The 18,662-nt window shown below is 50.4% G+C and overlaps 2 protein-coding genes across 3 annotated transcripts in view; one reads left to right on the forward strand and one right to left on the reverse strand.

The window, feature by feature from the left end:
* Positions 1-18,132, reverse strand: part of LOC129500309 (galactoside 2-alpha-L-fucosyltransferase SEC1-like) — a 33,930-nt gene extending 15,798 nt beyond the window's left edge. Inside the window, 1 exon segment of the mRNA XM_055310591.1 lies at positions 18,075-18,132. The gene's annotated coding sequence lies outside the window, so the exon portion shown is untranslated.
* CA11 (carbonic anhydrase 11) lies at positions 12,831-18,454 on the forward strand. Of its 2 annotated transcripts, XM_055310592.1 has the most exons (10): positions 12,831-13,579; positions 13,678-13,752; positions 14,463-14,605; positions 16,138-16,323; positions 16,538-16,633; positions 16,757-16,829; positions 16,970-17,124; positions 17,367-17,532; positions 18,085-18,195; positions 18,326-18,454. In XM_055310592.1, the coding sequence occupies exons 1-9, from the start codon at positions 13,513-13,515 to the stop codon at positions 18,144-18,146; spliced, it is 1,023 nt and encodes a 340-aa protein (XP_055166567.1). In that variant the 5' UTR covers positions 12,831-13,512; the 3' UTR covers positions 18,147-18,195; positions 18,326-18,454. The 2 variants fall into 2 exon arrangements, with proteins under 2 accessions (XP_055166567.1, XP_055166568.1); XM_055310593.1 differs by lacking the exon at positions 18,085-18,195 and having other exon boundaries at positions 12,845-13,579.
* The last annotated feature ends 208 nt before the right edge of the window (positions 18,455-18,662 follow it).

Raw genomic sequence — 18,662 nt, forward strand, 5'->3', positions numbered from 1 at the left:
AAACCGCTGAGCCACCCAGGGATCCCCTTTAAGGGATTTTCTAAGAAGTGTTCTGTTTCAAGAAAACTGTATGTTTTATCTTGTCTTTTTCCATTCTCTCTCTCTCTCTCTTTTAGAGATTTTATTTATTTATTCATGAGAGACTGAGAGAGAGGCAGAGACACAGGCAGAGGGAGAGGCAGGCTCCATGCAGGGAGCCTGATGTGGGACTCAATCCCAGATCCCCAGGATCCCACCCTGGGCTAAAGGCTGTGCTAAACCATGAGCCACCCAGGCTGCTCTCCATTCTCTCTTAAAGCCAGTTTAGTGAGGCATTTGCCTCACTGCTCCACCCGCATGTCCTGTCCATCAGCAAATCCTGTACACTCCACCAACTCCATATGTTCATAATTCAAGCATTTTTACCATGTCCACTGCTACTACTCAGTCCAAGCCACCACTATTGTTCTCTTGGATTTTTACAGTAGTCTCCATACTGGTTTTCCCTTCACCCCCTTATAGTTTTCTTCATATAGAACCAGGATGTTGGCTTTAAAACCCAAGTCCGATCATGATCCTATTATGCCAAAACTCTTGAATGGCTTCCCATCTCTTTCAGAATAAAATCCAAAGTCCTTGCCCTGCCCTACAGAGCCCTACATGATGTACTTCCACCACATAACTGACTTCACCTCCTACGACTCCCCCTCATTCACACCTCTTCAGCCACACTGACCTCCTTCCTGTTCTTTTAAAAATCAAGCACACTTGTCCCAGGGCCTTTGAACTTGCTATTCTCTCTCCCTAGGATGTACTTCCTCATATAACAGCAAGCTAGTGCCCACACTCCATTGAGACCTTCCATTACTCAGTTTAGCTAGCTCTGTTGGAATGACAAATGAAAATTGATTTCTTGGTCGTGTATGTGTCTCATCCAAGTCAGCAAGGGATGGTTTTCCACAGAGTCATTCAAGAACTCCAGCTGAGAGACATCTACCATCTTATCATTGCACCAAATGCAATCCATGGCATCTTGATCACTGCAGCTGGGAGAGAGCTGACTGGTCTCACACAAGAAATAAATGCTTTGGCCCAGGAATGACTCCAGCACTTACATTCATAGCTCGTTGGTCAGGAATACTCACATGGTTTCTTTTTTTTTTTTTTTTTTTTTAATTTTTTTTTATTTATTTATGATAGTCACAGAGAGAGAGAGAGAGGCAGAGACATAGGCAGAGGGAGAAGCAGGCTCCATGCACCAGGAGCCCGATGTGGGATTCGATCCCGGGTCTCCAGGATCGCGCCCTGGGCCAAAGGCAGGCGCCAAACCGCTGCGCCACCCAGGGATCCCTCACATGGTTTCACCTAATAGCATGATGGTGGGGAAGTAGAATTCTCTCATGTGCCTGGGAAGAGAGAAGAACCAGTGTAATCATTTTCTTATTGCTCAGGAGCTGAAAACAATACAAATTTATTATATTGCATTTTTTTTAGATCTTATTTTTATTTATTTATTTATTTATTTATTTATTTATTTATTTATTTATTTAAGAGAGAGTGAGTGGGAGAGGAGCAGAGGGAGAGGGACAAGCAGACTCTCTGCTTGAGCATGGAACCTGACACGGGGCTCAATCCCAGGACCCTGAGATCATGACCTGAGCTGAAATCAAGAATCAGACACTTAACTGACTAACCCAAGCACCCCTCCTGCCTCTTTTTTCTGTCTTCACAGCTTTTATCCTCCTGCTGGGAAAGGCTTTCTGCTTTTAGTGACCCATCAGATCAGGATGTCTGAGTGGCTCAGCGGTTGGGTTGAGTGTCTGGCCCTGGCTCAGGGCGTGATCCTGGCTTCCTGGGATTGAGTCTCACATCAGGTTCCCTACAGGGAGCCTGCTTCTCCCTCGGCCTGTGTCTCTGCCTCCCTCTGTGTCTCTCATGAATAAATAAATAAAATAAATAAAAATCAAATAAAGACCCATGCAATCAGATGGGGCTCACCCAAATAATCCAGAAAAATCTCCACATCATAGAGTCCTTAACCTTTTTTTTTTTTAAGATTTTATTTATTTATTTATGAGACACAGAGAGAGAGGCAGAGAGACATAGGCAGAGGGAGAAGCAGGCTCCCTGTGAGGAGCCCAACGAGGGACTTGGTCCCGGATCCCAGGATCACGACCCGAGCTGAAGGCAGACGTCCAACCAGTGAGCCACCCAGGTGTCCAGTAAAGTCCTTAACCTAAATCACATCTGCAAAGTACCTTGTACCATGGGAAGTAACATAGTCACTGGTTCCAAGGATTGGAGTGTGGACATTTTGGGCTATTATTCCACCTACCACAACCAGATATGGATTAGCACTAGAATTTTCCACCATGTGGCTCTGCTTAAATTTCACAGCATCAGTGAAAACCTCCCTGTTGGCGCTAAATAGTTGCTCCTTCCAATTATTCTTTATTTTTTTTAAAGAATTTTATTTATTGGGATCCCTGGGTGGCGCAGCGGTTTGGCGCCTGCCTTTGGCCCAGGGCGCGATCCTGGAGACCCGGGATCGAATCCCACATCGGGCTCCCGGTGCATGGAGCCTGCTTCTCCCTCTGCCTGTGTCTCTGCCTCTCTCTCTCTCTCTCTCTCTCTCTCTCTCTCTCTCTCTGTGACTATCATAAATAAATAAAAAAATTAAAAAAAAGAATTTTATTTATTTATTCATGAGACACACACACACACACAGAGGCAGAGACACAGTAGAGACACAGGCAGAGAGACACAATAGAGACACAAGCAGGCTCCATGCAGAGAGCCCGACGTGGGACTCGATCCCGAATCTCCAGGATCACACCCCGGGCTTCAGGCAGCGCTAAACCGCTGAGCCACCGGGGCTGTCCTCCAATTATTCTTTAATTGGCAGTTTAAATTTAAATTTAAATTTACATATGTTTATATATATATGTATATATATATATATATATAATATCACACTCCTATGTAATAATATTCTTTTTCTCCAAGTGATGCAGTGCCACTGGAAAAGCATAAATTGATAAGGTTAAAGTAGATTTTCCCATGGATGGTTTGCACGATTTCTTTTTCTTCTTCATTTCTATATGTAAAGGAAAAAAAAACAATAAAAAAGAAAATCATGGAGACTTCATCTATTTTATGACAATAATTCTTTTCACTTTATGATTTTTTTTAAATTTTAAGTAGACCAGGTCCCCAGCATGGAGCCCAATGTGGGGCTCAAACTCACCATCCTGAAATCAATACCTGAACTGAAGTCAAGAGTCAGGTGCTCAACTGACAGAGCCTCCGAGTCAACTGAGCATCAAATTCTTTTTTTTTTTTTTAATGTTTTTTTTTTTAATTTTTATTTATTTATGATAGTCACACAGAATGAGAGAGAGAGGCAGAGACACAGGCAGAGGGAGAAGCAGGCTCCATGCACCGGGAGCCCGACGTGGGATTCGATCCCGGGTCTCCAGGATCGTGCCCTGGGCCAAAGGCAGGCGCCAAACCGCTGCGCCACCCAGGGATCCCTGAGCATCAAATTCTTAATTTGAGAATTTTATTTTTAAGATTTTATTTTTTTATTCATGAGAGACACACAGAGAAAGAGGCAGAGACATAGGCAGAGGGAGAAACAGGCTCCCTGCAGGGAGCCTGATGCAGGACTTGATCCCAGGACCCTGGGATCATGGCCTGAGCCAAAGGCAGATGCTCAACCACTGAGCCACCCAGTGCCCCTTAATTTGAGAATCTTTTTTTTTTTTTAAATGTTTTTAATTTTTTAATTTATTTATGATAGTCACACAGAGAGAGAGAGAGAGAGAGAGGCAGAGACATAGGCAGAGGGAGAAGCAGGCTCCATGCACTGGGAGCCTGACGTGGGATTCGATCCTGGGTCTCCAGGATCGCGCCCTGGGCCAAAGGCAGGCGCTAAACCGCTGCGCCACCCAGGGATCCCTTAATTTGAGAATCTTAAAGAGCATTTCAAGCTATCTTATCTGGAAAGATGATAGCAACATTACATATTCGGTTGGGTAAACAGAATGGTACATTAAAATTAAACACTAGGTTTAAGTAGATTTTGCAAAAAAAAAATCTTTTTCATTCATTTGTCCTCCTTTATCCTTCTTTTTAGTACTTACCATCAAGTGACACAATAAACATTTGTCTTTTTGGTTACTATTTCTGTCTCTTCCAGTAGAACATGAACTCCACAGGAGCAGGGATTTTGATTTGTTCCAGTGCACCCTCATCCCTACGAAGGTGCGTGGTACATAGTATATGGTCAATAAGTACTTGTTCAGAAACCAGGTCAAAAAATGGCCTAACCTACCTGAAATTAATATTACACTGTCCGTTAACTAATAGGAATTTAAATAAAAATTAAACAAACTAAACAAAACAAAAATGGTCTAACTTGCAGCCTAACTGAACCTGAACTGGTCCCTCAAGCATCTGTATTATTAGGAGTTATGGTAAACCTCAAATAATAGTGGGTTTAAGCAAGACAGAAATTTATTTCTAAGAAAGAAAGAAAGAAAGAAAGAAAGAAAGAAAGAAAGAAAGAAAGAAAGAAAGAAAGAAAAGAAAGAAATTGATTTCTCTTTTGCATAAAAGAGGTCTGGATGTAGTCAAGCCAGTGGAAACCTTCTACCTTTCCTCTCCAACATCCTTAGAATGCAGCAGGATGGAAGAAGGAAAAGAGAAAAGCCCAAAAGTCTACACAGCTGACTTAGGGGGATCTTTTCCAAAAACTGCTACAGAATCTGCCTGTTCTTATCTCACTGGCCAGAATTTGGTGATATGACACCTAAGCTGCAAGACAAGGGGGAAGTACAACCTTTGATGCTGTCTGGTCTTGGATCCAGCTAAATAGGGTGTTTTGGTATCAAGTTAAAAATAAGGACATTTAGGAAAATTAGCCAACCTGGCTTTATGCCAGGCCCTCAGCCAATCAGGACCCAGAGTATTCCATGACATTATGAAGTGCTAGGCAGAGCAGCCTTTTCCCATTTCCTGGAAAAGAGAGGCTGAGATTCAAAGTAGTATGGCCTTGACATTCCATTCCACCTCCTATTGTCCTGACCGTGCCTTTGTGTCTGTTTTGTCCCATGCTGTAAACACAACCCCTAGGACTTAATAGGTACTCAAGGATTTGTTGAATTAATAGGCTGGTCTTATTATACAGAAGAAATTGAGGCTCCTGGGAGACTGCACCTTGAGGTGAGGGAAGAGATTCAAACCCAGGTTTGTTTGGGTTTGGCCAGCATTCTTAGCCATCTCTTCCATGAAGAAAGAAACTGGCTCAGAGAGGCAAGGAATCTTAGCGACTGTCACACAGCAAGCAGCTGGCATTGGTTCTATAGAGTGAAGCTGTCTGATATGGTTGCCACTAGCCACATTGTGCTATTTAAGTTTAAAACAATTAAAATGAAATAAAACGTAAAATTCGGTTCCTCAGTTGCATTAGTCACAATTCAAGTGGCTGGTGGCCAGCACACTGGACAGAGCAGATATAGAACATGTCCACCATTGCAGAAAGTTCTATTGGACGGCACTGCTCTAGAGACCATTTTCATGAAGAGCATAAACTCAGAAGCCAGGCAGCTTGGGGTCAAATTTCTCTGTATCCCTCAGTTCTCTCATCTGTAAAATTGGGATGATGATAATGATGATAGGAAGTAACTTCCAGGGCATATTATTATTATTATTATTATTATTATTATTATTATTTTAAGATTTTATTTTTAAGCAATCTCTATACCCAACATGGGACTCAAACCCACAACCCTGAGACCAAGAGTAGCATATTCCACTGACTAAGCCAGCCAGGCACTTCACAGGACATATTATGAGGATTAAAAGAGTTACTGTATGGTTTAACGGGCTTAGGAACAGTGCCTGGCACAGAGGAAGAGCCATTTGAATTTGTTATTATTTAAGTGTCTGGTGGCTACACCTCCCCCCAGGAGAGACAAGTCCAGAAATCGAGAATACATATCTGCAGAGTTTGCTGGGTTCCCCAAGGGAGTGGAAGTTGACAGCAGCTTGCTCCCTGCTCTCAAGGTGAGGAGGTGAAGAGAGGCTGTGGGAACCACCCAGGCCTGGAGAGCCCTGGTCCTGCTGCCTCCCACCCAGGGGCCAGGGAGGAAAGAGATGAAAGTGAGGAGCAGGACAAGCCCCATATGTTCCCCATGACCCAAACTTTGTTCCCAGCAACCGCGACAAATAGGCATGAAATCCACATCTGGGACCCACCTCCGGCCTGGCCATTCCCTCCTCCTCTGGGCATCGAGCCCAGTCTGTCTGTGTGCTATAATGGGGGCAACACAGGTGGCTTCTAGAGCTCAGAGGAGGCTCCTGCTCCCCTCACCACCACCGATGGCTTTCTGAAAGAGCAGACTCCTGTTGTACATAAGAGCCTGGGTAAGAATTTTCCCAGCAGAGAAGAGGGAAAGAAAACAGCAAAGGCAACAGTTTGTGCAAAGGTCTGGAAGCCTGAGGGCCTGGTATGGTAAGAGAAGAGCAATGAGGCTGGGGATTGGTGGTAGTCAAGGCATGTGAGGCCTCTAAGGCCAGGCTGAGGACCTGTGTGTTTCTCCTAGGGAGCACTGGGGAGCCATGGGAGATCTCTGGGCAATGGAGAGGGTGGGTCAGTCCTCTGTGAGAAAAAAACAGTGATGTGGGGGGGCTGGCTCGCTAAGTCCAAACAGCATGCAACTCTTGATCTTGGGGTTGTGAATTCCAGTCCCACATGGGATGCAGAGATTACCTAAATAAATTTTTAAAACTTAAAAAAACCCACAACCACCCCACAGTCAATGACTGAGGTGGCTCAGTTTACTGGGAGAGCCCAGAGAGGGCCATGAACCTAGCTGGAGATCAGGAAACATTTTAGGGAAAGTGACATTCGAGGTAGGTCTTGAAGAACAGATGAAGGATTTGGTGACCATAAGAAAGAGCAAGGAGGGATGCCTGGGTGGCTCAGTGGTTGAGTTTGGCCTTTGGCCTAGGGCGTGATCCTGGAGACCTGGGGATTGAGTCCCACATTGGGCTCCCTGCATGGAGCCTGCTTCTCCCTCTGCCTGTGTCTCTGCCTCTCTCTCTCTCTGTCTTCCATGAATGAATAAATAAAATCTTTAAAAAAAGAAAGAAAGAAAGAAAGAAAGAAAGAAAGAAAGAAAGAAAGAAAGAGCAAGGGGTGGGTGCTCCATCCAGGGACCCTGGGCATCAGTGGGACTGCTGTGGCTAGAGCCGAGGCAGGATGAACTCTGGGATCTGTGAAGGGTACACTGCAGGGGGAGGAGAGTCTGGGAGGGAAGGTCAGCGGGGGAAAAGATAAGTTTTGAGCTGGGGCCCTGGTTATGGGGACAGAAAAAGAGTTAGAGGGCGCCGGGGTGGCTCAGCCACTTAAGCATCTGTCTTTGGCTCATGTCATGATCTCAGGACCCTGAGATCAAGTCCCATGTTGAGCTCCCTGCTCAGCAGGGAGTCTGCTTCTCCCCCTCCTCCTCTCCCCTACTCGTGTTCTCTCTCACATGCACTCTCTCTCTCAAATAAATAAATAAAATCTTAAAAAAGAGTTAGGAGAATGTCTCTTCCACCCAGAAGACTTCCTCTTAACCCTCATGCAAAAAAATTTTTTTCTCAACCATTTCTGAATACTGGAGTCTGTTGTTTTTTTTTTTTTTTAATTTATTTATTTATTCATGAGAGACACACAGAGAGAGGCAGAGACACAGGCAGAAGGAGAAGCAGGCTCCCTTGGGGGACCCCGTGTGAGATTCAATCCCCGTGACCCCGGGATCACAACCTGAGCCGAAGGCAGACGCTCAATCACTGAGACATCCAGGTGCTCCAGAGTTTCTCTCTTTTTTTTTTCTTTTTTAAAGATTTTTATTCATTCATTCATTCATTCATTCATTCGAGACACAGAGAGAGAGAGAAAGAGAGAGGCAGGCTCCACGCAGGGAGCCCGACGCGGAACTCGATCCCAGGTCTCCAGGGTCAGGCCCTGAGCTGAGGCGGCACTAAACTGCCGAGCCACCCGAGCTGCCCTCTTTATTTTGAATTCATTCACTCATTTGTTTATTCAACACATACTCCTGGTGTCTCAGTTATTCAAGGGTCCAATTCCTCATCTCAGCTCAGGTGTTGATCTCGGGTCATGAGTTCGAGCTCCGCCCTGGGTCCACGATGGACATTGAGCATACTTAAAAGAAAAGAAAACAGGGCAGGCCTGATGGCTCAGCGGTTTAGCGCCGCCTTCAGCCCAGGGCCTGATCCTGGAGACCCAGGATCGAGTCCCACATCAGACTCCCTGCATGGAGCCTGCTTCTCCCTCTGCCTGTGTTTCTGCCTCTCTCTCTTTCTCTCTCCCCGTGTCTCTCATAAATAAATAAAATCTTTAAAAAAAGAAAAAAACAAAACCCCCAAAACAAAAAAACCTAAATATAAAAACCATATTCTCCTGAGATCTCCCTGGGAAACGCCAGGATTGAGACCTGAGTCAGACCCAGGACTTGCCCTGCAGGGGCTCCCAGGCTGGGAGGGTGTGGTAGGGGACAAACCTATGTACAGTCACATCTGATGTGATGTGTAATAATAGACGCAGCATGGGGCCTCGCCTGTTAGATCAGAGAAGACTTTCTGGAGGAGGTGAGGCCCTCACTGGGCCTTGTGGGAAATCCAGTTGTCTCCCAAGCATACAGGAGGGGGCCAGAGTCTCTGGGGAGAGACACCAGGAGCCTCATCTTATTCAATTGTGTTTGATTTGTCTCCTGAGGATTCCTTGTGCCCTGTGGGGAATGATGCTGGGGACCCAGAGATGGGTCAGGCCTGGGCCCTTGAGGGAGGACACACGGGACACGGGGACATTAGGGAATGGGATCTAGGCTCTAATGGAGATAGCACAGGGCATGGGGAATGTGCACAGCAGGCATTGACCCCGGCTGGGGGCATGGGGTTGTCAGAGAAGGCTTCCTGGATTCCTGGAGGAGGAGAGCCAACTTGTAGGTAGAACCTGCTATTCCTTTTTTTTTTTTTTTTTTAAGATTTTTAATTTTATTTATTCAGAGAGAGAGAGAGAGAGAGAGAGGCAGAGACACAGGCAGAGGGAGAAGCAGGCTCCATGCAGGGAGCCCGACGTGGGACTGGATCGGGTCTTCAGGATCACGCCCTGGGCTGGCCCTGGGCTGAAGGCGGCGCTAAACCGCTGCGCCACCGGGGACCTGCTAATCCGGTCAGTCTTGTCAATCTCTCCCTACTCGTATCTCCGGCTCCTTCATTGTCACCAGTCTCTAAAAAGTTCCAGGTCTTTCTCGTTATTTCTCCCCACCTCAGGGGTTGGCTGCCCTTAACAATGACCACAAACTGCGTGGCTTAAGAACAACAGAAACTGATTCTCTCACAGTTCCGGAGGCCAGAAGTCCCAAGTCAAGGTGTCAGCAGGGCCACAGTCCCTCTGAAGACTCCAGGAGAGGATCCTTCCCTGCATCTCGTGGCTTCTGGTGGCTCCTGGTGTTCCTTGGCTTGTGGCTGAATCACACCAGCCAGTCTCTGCCTCTGTCATCACATTGTCATCTCGAATCCCCCTCCGCCTTTCTCTCATAAGGTAGCTTGTCATTGGACAAGCCAGATACTGAGTGCAGGATGATCCGATTTCATGGTCATACCTCAGCTACACCTGCAAAGACTTTTTTTTTTTTTTTTCTAGATTAGGTCCTACTCAGGTTCTGGGCACCTTTTTGGGGGGTTTGGATGAGTCACTTCCATCTCTGTCCAGCCTCAGTGTTCTATCTGTATAATGGGGCTCATCCTAACCCCACCACCTCCTGGGGCCACTTTGATGGTTGAAGCAAAAGCCTATAGAGCACCTGGCACCTAGGAAATACTGATCAGGACGGTGCCCTTTCTTCCTGATTTATTTCTCCACCAGAGCAGGGTCCCTCCACCACTCTTCCTCAATATGCTCCCCGCTTCTCACAGATGCCTCCATCATGTTTTTTCTCATCCCTCTTTGCTGTTTTCCTCCCTTGCCCCACCACTTCCTGTAGAACTCTGGGCAGGTCACCTATGCCCTCTGACACTTGGTTTCCTCATCTGTAAAACCGGATAACAGTCTCTCCTTCATCAGAAGATGACATGCGTGAGTTCACAGAGAGTGCTCCAACTTTGCCTGGTATATACTGGGTGGTTTACGTGCCGGCTCTTATTACTGTAATTAATAATGATCATAATGATGTTATTGCTGCTGTTTTCTTTGTCTGGCCTCTTTTTCCTGTTTCCATGGTGCCTCCCTCTCCAAATGTTACTGCATTTCTGAATAAGTGTCCCACTGACCTGTAAGCATCATGGGTCTGTAAGGGTTCATCTCTCCCCATTGTTCTGTCTCCCTCTTCTCCCCCAACTGTGATTTTTTTAAAAAAGTAAAATCTTGAGGGGCACCTGGGTGGCTCAGTGGTTGAGCGTCTGCCTTCAGCCCAGGTTGTGATCCCAAGGTCCTGGGATCAGGTCTGCATCAGGCTTTCTGCGGGGAGCCTGCTTCTCTCTCTGCCTATGCCTCTGCCTCTCTCTGTGTGTCTCTCATGAATAAATAAATAAAATCTTTTTAAAAAGGTAAAATCTTGGGCAGCCCAGGTGGCTCAGCGGTTTAGCGCCACCTTCAGTCCAGGGTGTGATCCTGGGGTCCCAGGATCGAGGCCCATGTCTGGCTTCCTGCATGGAGCCTGTTTCTCCCTCTGCCTGTGTCTCTGCCTCTCTCTCTCTCCCTCTGTCATGAATAAATAATAAAAACAAAATCTTAAAAAAAATAAAAATAAAAAAGGTAAAATCTTGATTTTTTCCATATTTATTTATTTATTTGAGAGAGAGAGCATGGTGGGGGAAGGGGGCATGGGCGAGGGAGAAATAGAGAGTGAGAATCCCAAGATGACTTTCCACTGAGCATGGACCCCAACACGGGGCTCAATGGGGGGCTTGATCCCAAGACCCTGAGATCATGACCCTAGCAGAAAACAAGAGTAGGGTGCTCGACCGACTGTGCCCCCCAGGCTCCCTCCCCACTGTGATGGTTTTAAAACAAGCCCACAAATTCTCTGATAACTCTTCAAGAGGAGGAGCCTAATGGCTTTCCCTTTGACTGTGAGCTATACTTAGTGACTCACTTCTGAGGAACAGAATAAAACAGAAGTGACAGTGTGTGACTTTGGAGATTAGGTCATACAAGACATCTCTCTCTCTCTCTCTCTAACCAGTCACTCTGGGGAAGTCAGCAGCCATACTGTGAGGTCACACCAGTGCCCCTATAGCCCTCAAGAGAGGCACAGTGACGAGGAGCTGAGGCTTCCTAGTGACCATCACATAGGTCAGCTCAGAAGTGACTGCCCACCCCCAGCTGAACCTTCAGATGACTGCACCCTGGCCTAGGGCCCAACTGGACCCTCATGAGAGGCCCCAAGCCGAACACCCCAGCTAAGCCACTCCCAAACTCCAAATCCTTAGACACCTGTTTGTTTCTCAAAGCTACTGAGTTTTGGGGTAATTTGCTATGCGGCAATGGCTAAGTAACAAATTACCTTTCTTGTGTTTTCTCAGTCTCTATTTCTTTTTTTTTTAAGATTTTATTTATTTATTCATGATAGACAGAGAGAGAGAGGCAGAGACACAGGCAGAGGGAGAAGCAGGCTCCATGCCAAGAGCTCGATGCAGGACTCGATCCAAGGACTCCAGGATAGTGCCCTGGGCCAAAGGCAGGCGCTAAACCGCTGAGCCACCCAGGGATCCCCTCTCTCTCCATTTCTGATTCTCTTTGTGTGTCTCTGTCCCCTCCATCTCTAGGGCCTCCGAATGTCTGTTCCCAATTCTCTATCTGAATGCCTGTCTTCCTGACTCTACTCTCTGCCTTGATGTCACTTGGTCTGTTTCTGGGCCTCCCTCCCTCTCTCTGGGTCTGGGGTCTCTGCCATCTGTCCCTCTCTGGTGATCTCTCTTTCTCTGCATGAGCAACTCTACTCAGAGGTGGGCGTGTGTGTGTGTGTGTGTGTGTGTGTGTGTGTGTGTGTGTGTCTGCCTCTTTCTCTGTCTCTCTTTGGCATTTGCTGTCTCTCTCTGTCTTTGGATCTCTTTTGGGCTTCTGTCTCTCTCCACTCCCACCCCCACCCCCCTTGCCTGCCAGCTTGTTCTTCCATCTCTGACCAGCTGGGTGGGTGTCTTTGCTGCTATGGCTTAAGTGTGTGTCTCTGTAGTTCTCTCCGCCTCCATCAGTATATATATTTCTTTCTCACTCTACCTGTATCTGTGTGTGTGTGTGTCTCTGTCTCTCTCTCCTTCTCCCCCTTTCCCTAACCCCCATCTCCAGCAGGCTCCCTCCCTCCATGTCACCCCGTATCCATCTCAGGCTTCCTTTCCTTGCTAAGCCCCTGCAGTTCTCCGACCTCACCTCCGGCTCTCGCCTCGGCCTCCCCGGCTCCTCCTCCCAGCGCTCGGTCCCTCTCCAGGTCTCTGCCTCCCCCTCCTGGTCAGCTGCGCGCACCGCACCCCGGTCTCCCAGGGGGATCCCTCGGCCCGGTTAAGGCAGCCCCCAGCCGAGGCCCGCTGGAGCCTTTGGCGGGGGCTGCAGGCCCCGGTGCAGGTTCCAACCCGAGTCCCCACGAGCTGGGGGACCCCGGATCCTCCGGCGCCCGCAGCCCCGAGCACCGAGACTTCGGAGGACTCTCCCAGCTCCACCTTAAGCGCCCCCCCTTCCCCCTTCGGCGGAGGATGGGAACTGCCAGCTTCGGGCCCCAGGTGTCCGGGCCACCTCCCACCCCCCACGCCCCTGGCCCCGGCACAGCTGGAAGCTGAGGATCAGCTCCTAGCGACCCCTCCATCCTGCCCCCTGGGCACCCCCTACACACACACACACACACACACACACACACACACACACACACACACACCAGTCCGAGGAGTGTTTGCTGCTGTGAGATCACCCGCCCCCCCAACAACAACGACAAAAAAATTAAATAACACCCAGAGAGAGATCAGAGAGGGAGGGGGAGGAGGGAGCAGGGACGAAGGAAGAGAGAGACGAGAAACAGGAGAGGCAGAAGAGGAGGAGGTGGGGAGACTGGGCGAGAGAGAAGCTGGAGACGAGGGAGACCGAGAGGAGGAGAGAGAAGCAGGATGGAGACATGGGGTTAGGTGGCTCAGGGGAGCTGGGAGAAAAGAGAGAGAAGAGGGGGTGTGGATTAGAAGCCAGGAGGTAACCCCGGGGAGAAGCAGGAGGCAGAGAGAGGAGTAGGAAGATCCAGAGGTAGAGGGAGATTGGAAGGTTGGGGAAACCAGGAGCAAAAGGAGGAAAGGCACAGAGAGCAGATCTGGGGGGGTCTCCGTCCCCGCTGCCTCAGTGTTTGGGGAACGGGACTCCCTGTAGGGAGGAGAGGCAGGCTGGAAGTCCTGGAAGGAGAGGGTCCCACAGAGGGGGTTAGGAGGAGCTGAGACGGGGGGGGCCGGGACATTGGGAAGGAGTCGCTCAGAGACCTCCCCAGGATGGGGGCTGCCGCTCGTCTGAGCGCCCCTCGAGCGCTGGTACTCTGGGCCGCACTGGGGGCGGCAGGTAAGGCCTGGGGTGGGGGGGTGGTTGGGGCAGGAACTCCTGAGGGAGCGGTGGGGGTGGGGTGCCAAGGAGAGGGGTTCAGGCTGCTCTCTCCCCAGCTCACATTGGACCTGCACCTGACCCTGAGGACTGGTGGAGCTACAAGGATAATCTCCAGGGAAACTTCGTGCCAGGTGCAGCCAGGGTGGGGACCCAGGAGTCGGGGCTGTCGGGTGCCTCCTTCCTCAGACCCAAGAGTCCCAGGCCCTTCCTTTTGTCCTCCCTCCCTCCAGAGTGGGGCCCAGCCTGTGAACCCCAGCGGCTCACCATGGGACATTATTTATGCGCATTTCAAGTAGTGAGTGGGAGTGAGTGGAAGGAAGGAGTGTGGGGGAGCAAGAGAGTGTGAGTGCCGGTTTGCAGGGAAATAGGCAGCTAGGACTGGCTGCTGCTGGCAACCAGAGGTTCCGTGGCCGGGTCCCCAGCCTTGGCCAGCCCTCTCGTGCAACTCCTCTTCCCAATACATTCATTATCCAGCTGTGGGACAAGGGAGACTGAAAGAACTACAACTCCCATGGGCTCTGACGCAGGCAGGCAGTGGATGGGTAGGCTGGCTGTCCTCAGGCCTGCTGGGAGTTGTAGTTCCTTTTCCCAATGACTTAATTGAAGACAGATTTGAGCAAGGAGGGTGCTAGATGGTCTTTGGAAACTCCTCCAAGATCTTCTACGGCCCAAGATTCTGGATCCCAGCCTCCTCCTCCCTCAGACCCAGGAGTCCCCGTCCCCTGCTCTTCCTCTCCTGAGATCCGGGACCCCAAAACACAGCCTTTTCAGGGGTTCCCAGTTTGGGGATCCAGTCCCTGTTTCTGACTCCCTTTCCTCCCTTCCCTACTCCTGCCTCCAGGGCCTCCCTTCTGGGGCCTAGTGAATGCAGCCTGGAGTCTGTGTGCTGTGGGGAAGCGACAGAGCCCCGTGGATGTGGAGCTGAAGAGGGTCCTTTACGACCCCTTTCTGCCTCCACTGAGACTGAGCACTGGGGGAGAGAAGGTAAGGCGCCTGGTGGGAGGGGTCACCGAATCCCCTAGGGGTGGGCATGAGTGGGGGTGGGGTGTTGAGGTGGCAGGCCCGCCTAAGGCAAGGAGGGGTGCACACTGGGTGGAAAGGAGGCTGCTTAGACTCTAAAAGGGATCACCTGTTCTTCCCTCCCCCAAACATGGCTCCCTCGGTTTTCCCATGTTGGTAAAAGCAATGGTAACACAGACTGTTCCCCGTGCCAGGTGCAGTTTTAAAAGCTTGATAATCTTGATAATCTTGCTAATTCTCCCAACCACCCCATGAGGTGAATGCGATTATTCACTTTATTGTAAGGATGCAGAAACTGTGGCACAGAGAGATTGAGGTACTTGTCTGAGGTCACACAGCTAGAGTGCCAGCAGTGGGATTCAAACCCAGGCGGTGTGGTCCTAGCATCCATGCTCTTGCCCACTTTGCAATACCATTTCCTTTAAGAGCTGGGACCACTCTTCATTCAGCTGCCCCCACCAAAAGCCAGGGAGCTATTCCTAACCTGTTCTTGCCCTCATTCCCATGGCTAGTCTGGGCCCTTTTTAGTCTCCCTGCTAAATATCATTTAGATCTTTTCAGTTTGTGTCTTCTCTGCTGCCCCCACCATCACCTTGCATCTGGACTGGTGCCATAGCTTGCTAGCTGGCCTGGTTCTCTGCCTACTGCAATCCATTCTCTACCCCACAGCCAGAGAGATGTTTAAAAGCACAAATCAGATCACACCACTCTCCTGCTCAAAAACCTATTAGGATAAGTAACACTAGCAAACAGTTATACAGCAAGTACCACGTGCCCGGCACTGTGCCAGGTGTGAGATATATAGATATATACAATTATTTAAATAAAAATACAAAACATCCCATCATTGCCCACAAGGCCGTGGACCATCTGGCTCCTATCACCTCTCCTTTGCTCACCAGTACTGGTTCCACTGGCCCCTTCACTACTACTGAAACAGGCTACCTCAGGGCCCTTGCACTTGCTGTTTCCTCTTCCTGGAATGCCCTTCTCCCTGCTCTTTGCAACGAATTCCTACTTATCCTTTAGGTCTCCACTCAAACATCACTTTCTCACCAAGGCCTCTCCTCACCCTACCAACCCACACCCCAATCAAGGCTGGGTTTCCCATCATGCCTTCTCAGAGCTCTCAGCTCTTCCCTGCATAAGCATAAGATGTAATTAATTAAGCAGTTTCTTATATGATTCATTATTTATTGTCTGCCCTCTGCTCCATTAGGACACAAGTATCATGAGGCCTGGGGTTTTTGTCTACTTGTTCATTGCTCTCTTCCTGGCATCCATGGCACACAGTAGCAGCTCAATAAATATTTGTTAGTCAAATAAATTCACTGATATTGAGCACCTATATGGGCTAGAACAGAGCCTGGAAAGTCATTGGTGTTCAAATTATGCTGAATTATTAAATAATTGTTGGAAGCAGGAAATGTACCAGTGAGACACAGGAGGGAAAAGATCTCTCTTTGTCCCTGTGACGGCTTCCACCTCTCCTGCAGCTCCGGGGAACACTGTACAACACCGGCCGCCATGTCTCCTTCCTGCCTGCGCCCCGGCCCGTGGTGAATGTGTCTGGGGGTCCCCTCCTCTATAGCCACCGACTCAGTGAACTGCGACTGCTATTTGGAGCACGTGACGGAGCTGGCTCTGAACACCAGATAAACCACCAGGGCTTCTCTGCTGAGGTGGTAGCCACTGGCCTCTGACCCTTGACCTCATCCTGAGTTGATCCAATTCCTCCCACCTCACCTTTCTCTTCATGTCTCACCCCCTCCTCCTTCACAGAACTGCCCCCCAAGCACTAATCTTTAATCTGACTTGGGACCCCAAGGTCCCAGAGCTGCACCCCTTCTCTCCTCCCTTTCTGCTGGGGGACCCCACTCTGTGCTCCCCTTCCAGGTGCAGCTCATCCACTTCAACCAAGAACTCTATGGGAACCTCAGCGCTGCCTCCCGGGGCCCCAATGGCCTGGCCATTCTCAGCCTCTTTGTCAATGTGAGCCCAGGCAAGATTGGGAGGGAGGAAGTGGCTGGGTGCCTGGAATTGGGTCTGGGGGAGGAAGGGATTGGGGTCCTGGACTTCTGGATTCCTACCTCCTCACCTTGTACCGCCACACAGGTGGCTGGCAACTCAAACCCCTTCCTCAGCCGCCTCCTTAACCGTGACACCATCACCCGCATCTCCTACAAGAGTAAGTCCCTGGTGCATTGGGGCTGTGGGGGGTGGGGTGGGGTGGGGTGGTGGGGGTGGGAAGGTAGGAGGAGCAGTGTGTGCAGAGGAGAGGAGGTCAGGAGGGGTCTTGCTATTCACTCTAGCCCATTATTCCCGCAGATGATGCCTACTTTCTTCAAGACCTGAGCCTGGAGCTCCTGTTCCCCGAATCCTTTGGCTTCATCACTTATCAGGGGTCACTCAGCACCCCGCCCTGCTCAGAGACTGTCACCTGGATCCTCATTGACCGGGCCCTCAATATCACCTCCCTCCAGGTGACCCGCTGTCTGCCCCCTCCAGCCCGGCTAACCCATTCCCTGGCCTGGGCATTCCCCCCTAGGCCCTACCTACCCTCCTTCCTCCTTCCAGATCTGACTGCTAGGAGGCTCACACAACCTTTGGGGGTGGGCTGGGGCCAAGTAAGACCCCGCCCACCCGCTCCAGGGGCGGGGCCGCCTCTCTGACGATTCGCTAGGACCCTTCGTGATTCACAGTTTCCCACTCCCTTCCACGGCAGATGCACTCCCTGAGACTCCTGAGCCAGAATCCTCCGTCCCAGATCTTCCAGAGCCTCAGCGGTAACGGCCGGCCCCTGCAGCCCTTGGCCCACAGGGCACTGAGGGGCAACAGGGACCCCCGGCACCCCGAGAGGCGCTGCCGAGGCCCCAACTACCGCCTGCATGGTATGCTCCAGTCTCCATCACCACCACCACCACCACCCCCGCACGTCTTGGTCTAACCCGCCTCTGTGTCTCCCCCTCTTTTCTCAATATGATATAGTCCTGCCCACCCCTTTGCCGTTTCTGTAAGGTCCAGCCTCCTGATCTCGCACTCGCTCTCCCTTCTACGTTTGTGTCAACATGGTACAGTCCACCTCCCCGCCACAGACCGTAGCTGGTCCGTGATTTGTCCCTCTTCACCGCTTGCAACTTGCAACTTGGTATATAACCCGAGATCCCTGGCTCCTCCCGCCCCACGGGCCGTGCTTTCCATTACTAGGGTTTTCCAAAGTGGTACAGCCCGGATCCGTTCCCGGTTTCCATGTGGTACGATCTCAAGCTGTTCCATAACCCGACACACACCCCCTTCCTGAAAATCAACGTGGTACAACCCCCTTCCCTCTCCACGGCCTAGCCCGTGCGGTTCGACCCTGCGATCTCTGGGCCACCACCCTAGCTTCTCTGCGGGGTTTGGCCCTGACCCCTACCCCCACCCCCATGAATACCTTCATGCAGTTCCGTGTGATGCTGAAGCTGGACGTCCTCATTCAACCCTCCTGCTGCCTCCTGCTGGTTAAACCCAGCGCGGGTCCAGAACCTGACCGTTTCCCCCAACTTCTCGACTTGGTACCTTCCGGGTTCCCCCTCCGCAGCCTCCCCGTGGTAGAGCCTACCGCGGCCCAGCCCCCGCCTCCCTGCAAACCCCTTGCAGGGAGCCCTAACTAACGCTCCGCTACCGGTGTCGTCTGTCTTACAGTGGATGGTGCCCCCCATGGTCGCTGAGACTCCCCGTCGAGGATTGCGCCCGTCCTCTCCAAGTCTCCCCACACGGGGAGGGGAGTTACCCCCAAAACAAGGCTATTAAAGGGACAGAATACTTCCTGTTTCTTAGTGGTCTGATTCTAGGCGCGGCGGGGAAACATGGGTGCTGAAGAACAGCAGCCTGCTTCTAGAAACCAGTCTCCCTCTTCCTAAACCGCCCCGCTCGGGGTTTCGGCTTCCTGTTTCCCAAAACCGACATTTCGGTTGGCGGCTCCTTTAAGCGGCGCCTCTTTTCACTCCCCCAACTCCCCTCCCCGCCCCGCAGCACGCGC

The sequence above is a fragment of the Nyctereutes procyonoides genome, unplaced genomic scaffold (genome assembly GCF_905146905.1).
Source record: "Nyctereutes procyonoides isolate TBG_1078 unplaced genomic scaffold, NYPRO_anot_genome, whole genome shotgun sequence".
In the NCBI taxonomy this organism is placed as follows: domain Eukaryota; kingdom Metazoa; phylum Chordata; class Mammalia; order Carnivora; family Canidae; genus Nyctereutes; species Nyctereutes procyonoides.

Excerpts from the sequence above, each read along its gene's own strand:
- CA11 (XM_055310592.1), top strand. The coding sequence starts at position 13,513 with ATGGGGGCTGCCGCTCGTCTGAGCGCCCCTCGAGCGCTGGTACTCTGG. Across the intron at positions 16,634-16,756 it reads TTCTCAGCCTCTTTGTCAAT|GTGGCTGGCAACTCAAACCC; the intron begins GTGAGCCCAGGC and ends ACCGCCACACAG. Across the intron at positions 17,125-17,366 it reads TCAATATCACCTCCCTCCAG|ATGCACTCCCTGAGACTCCT; the intron begins GTGACCCGCTGT and ends CTTCCACGGCAG.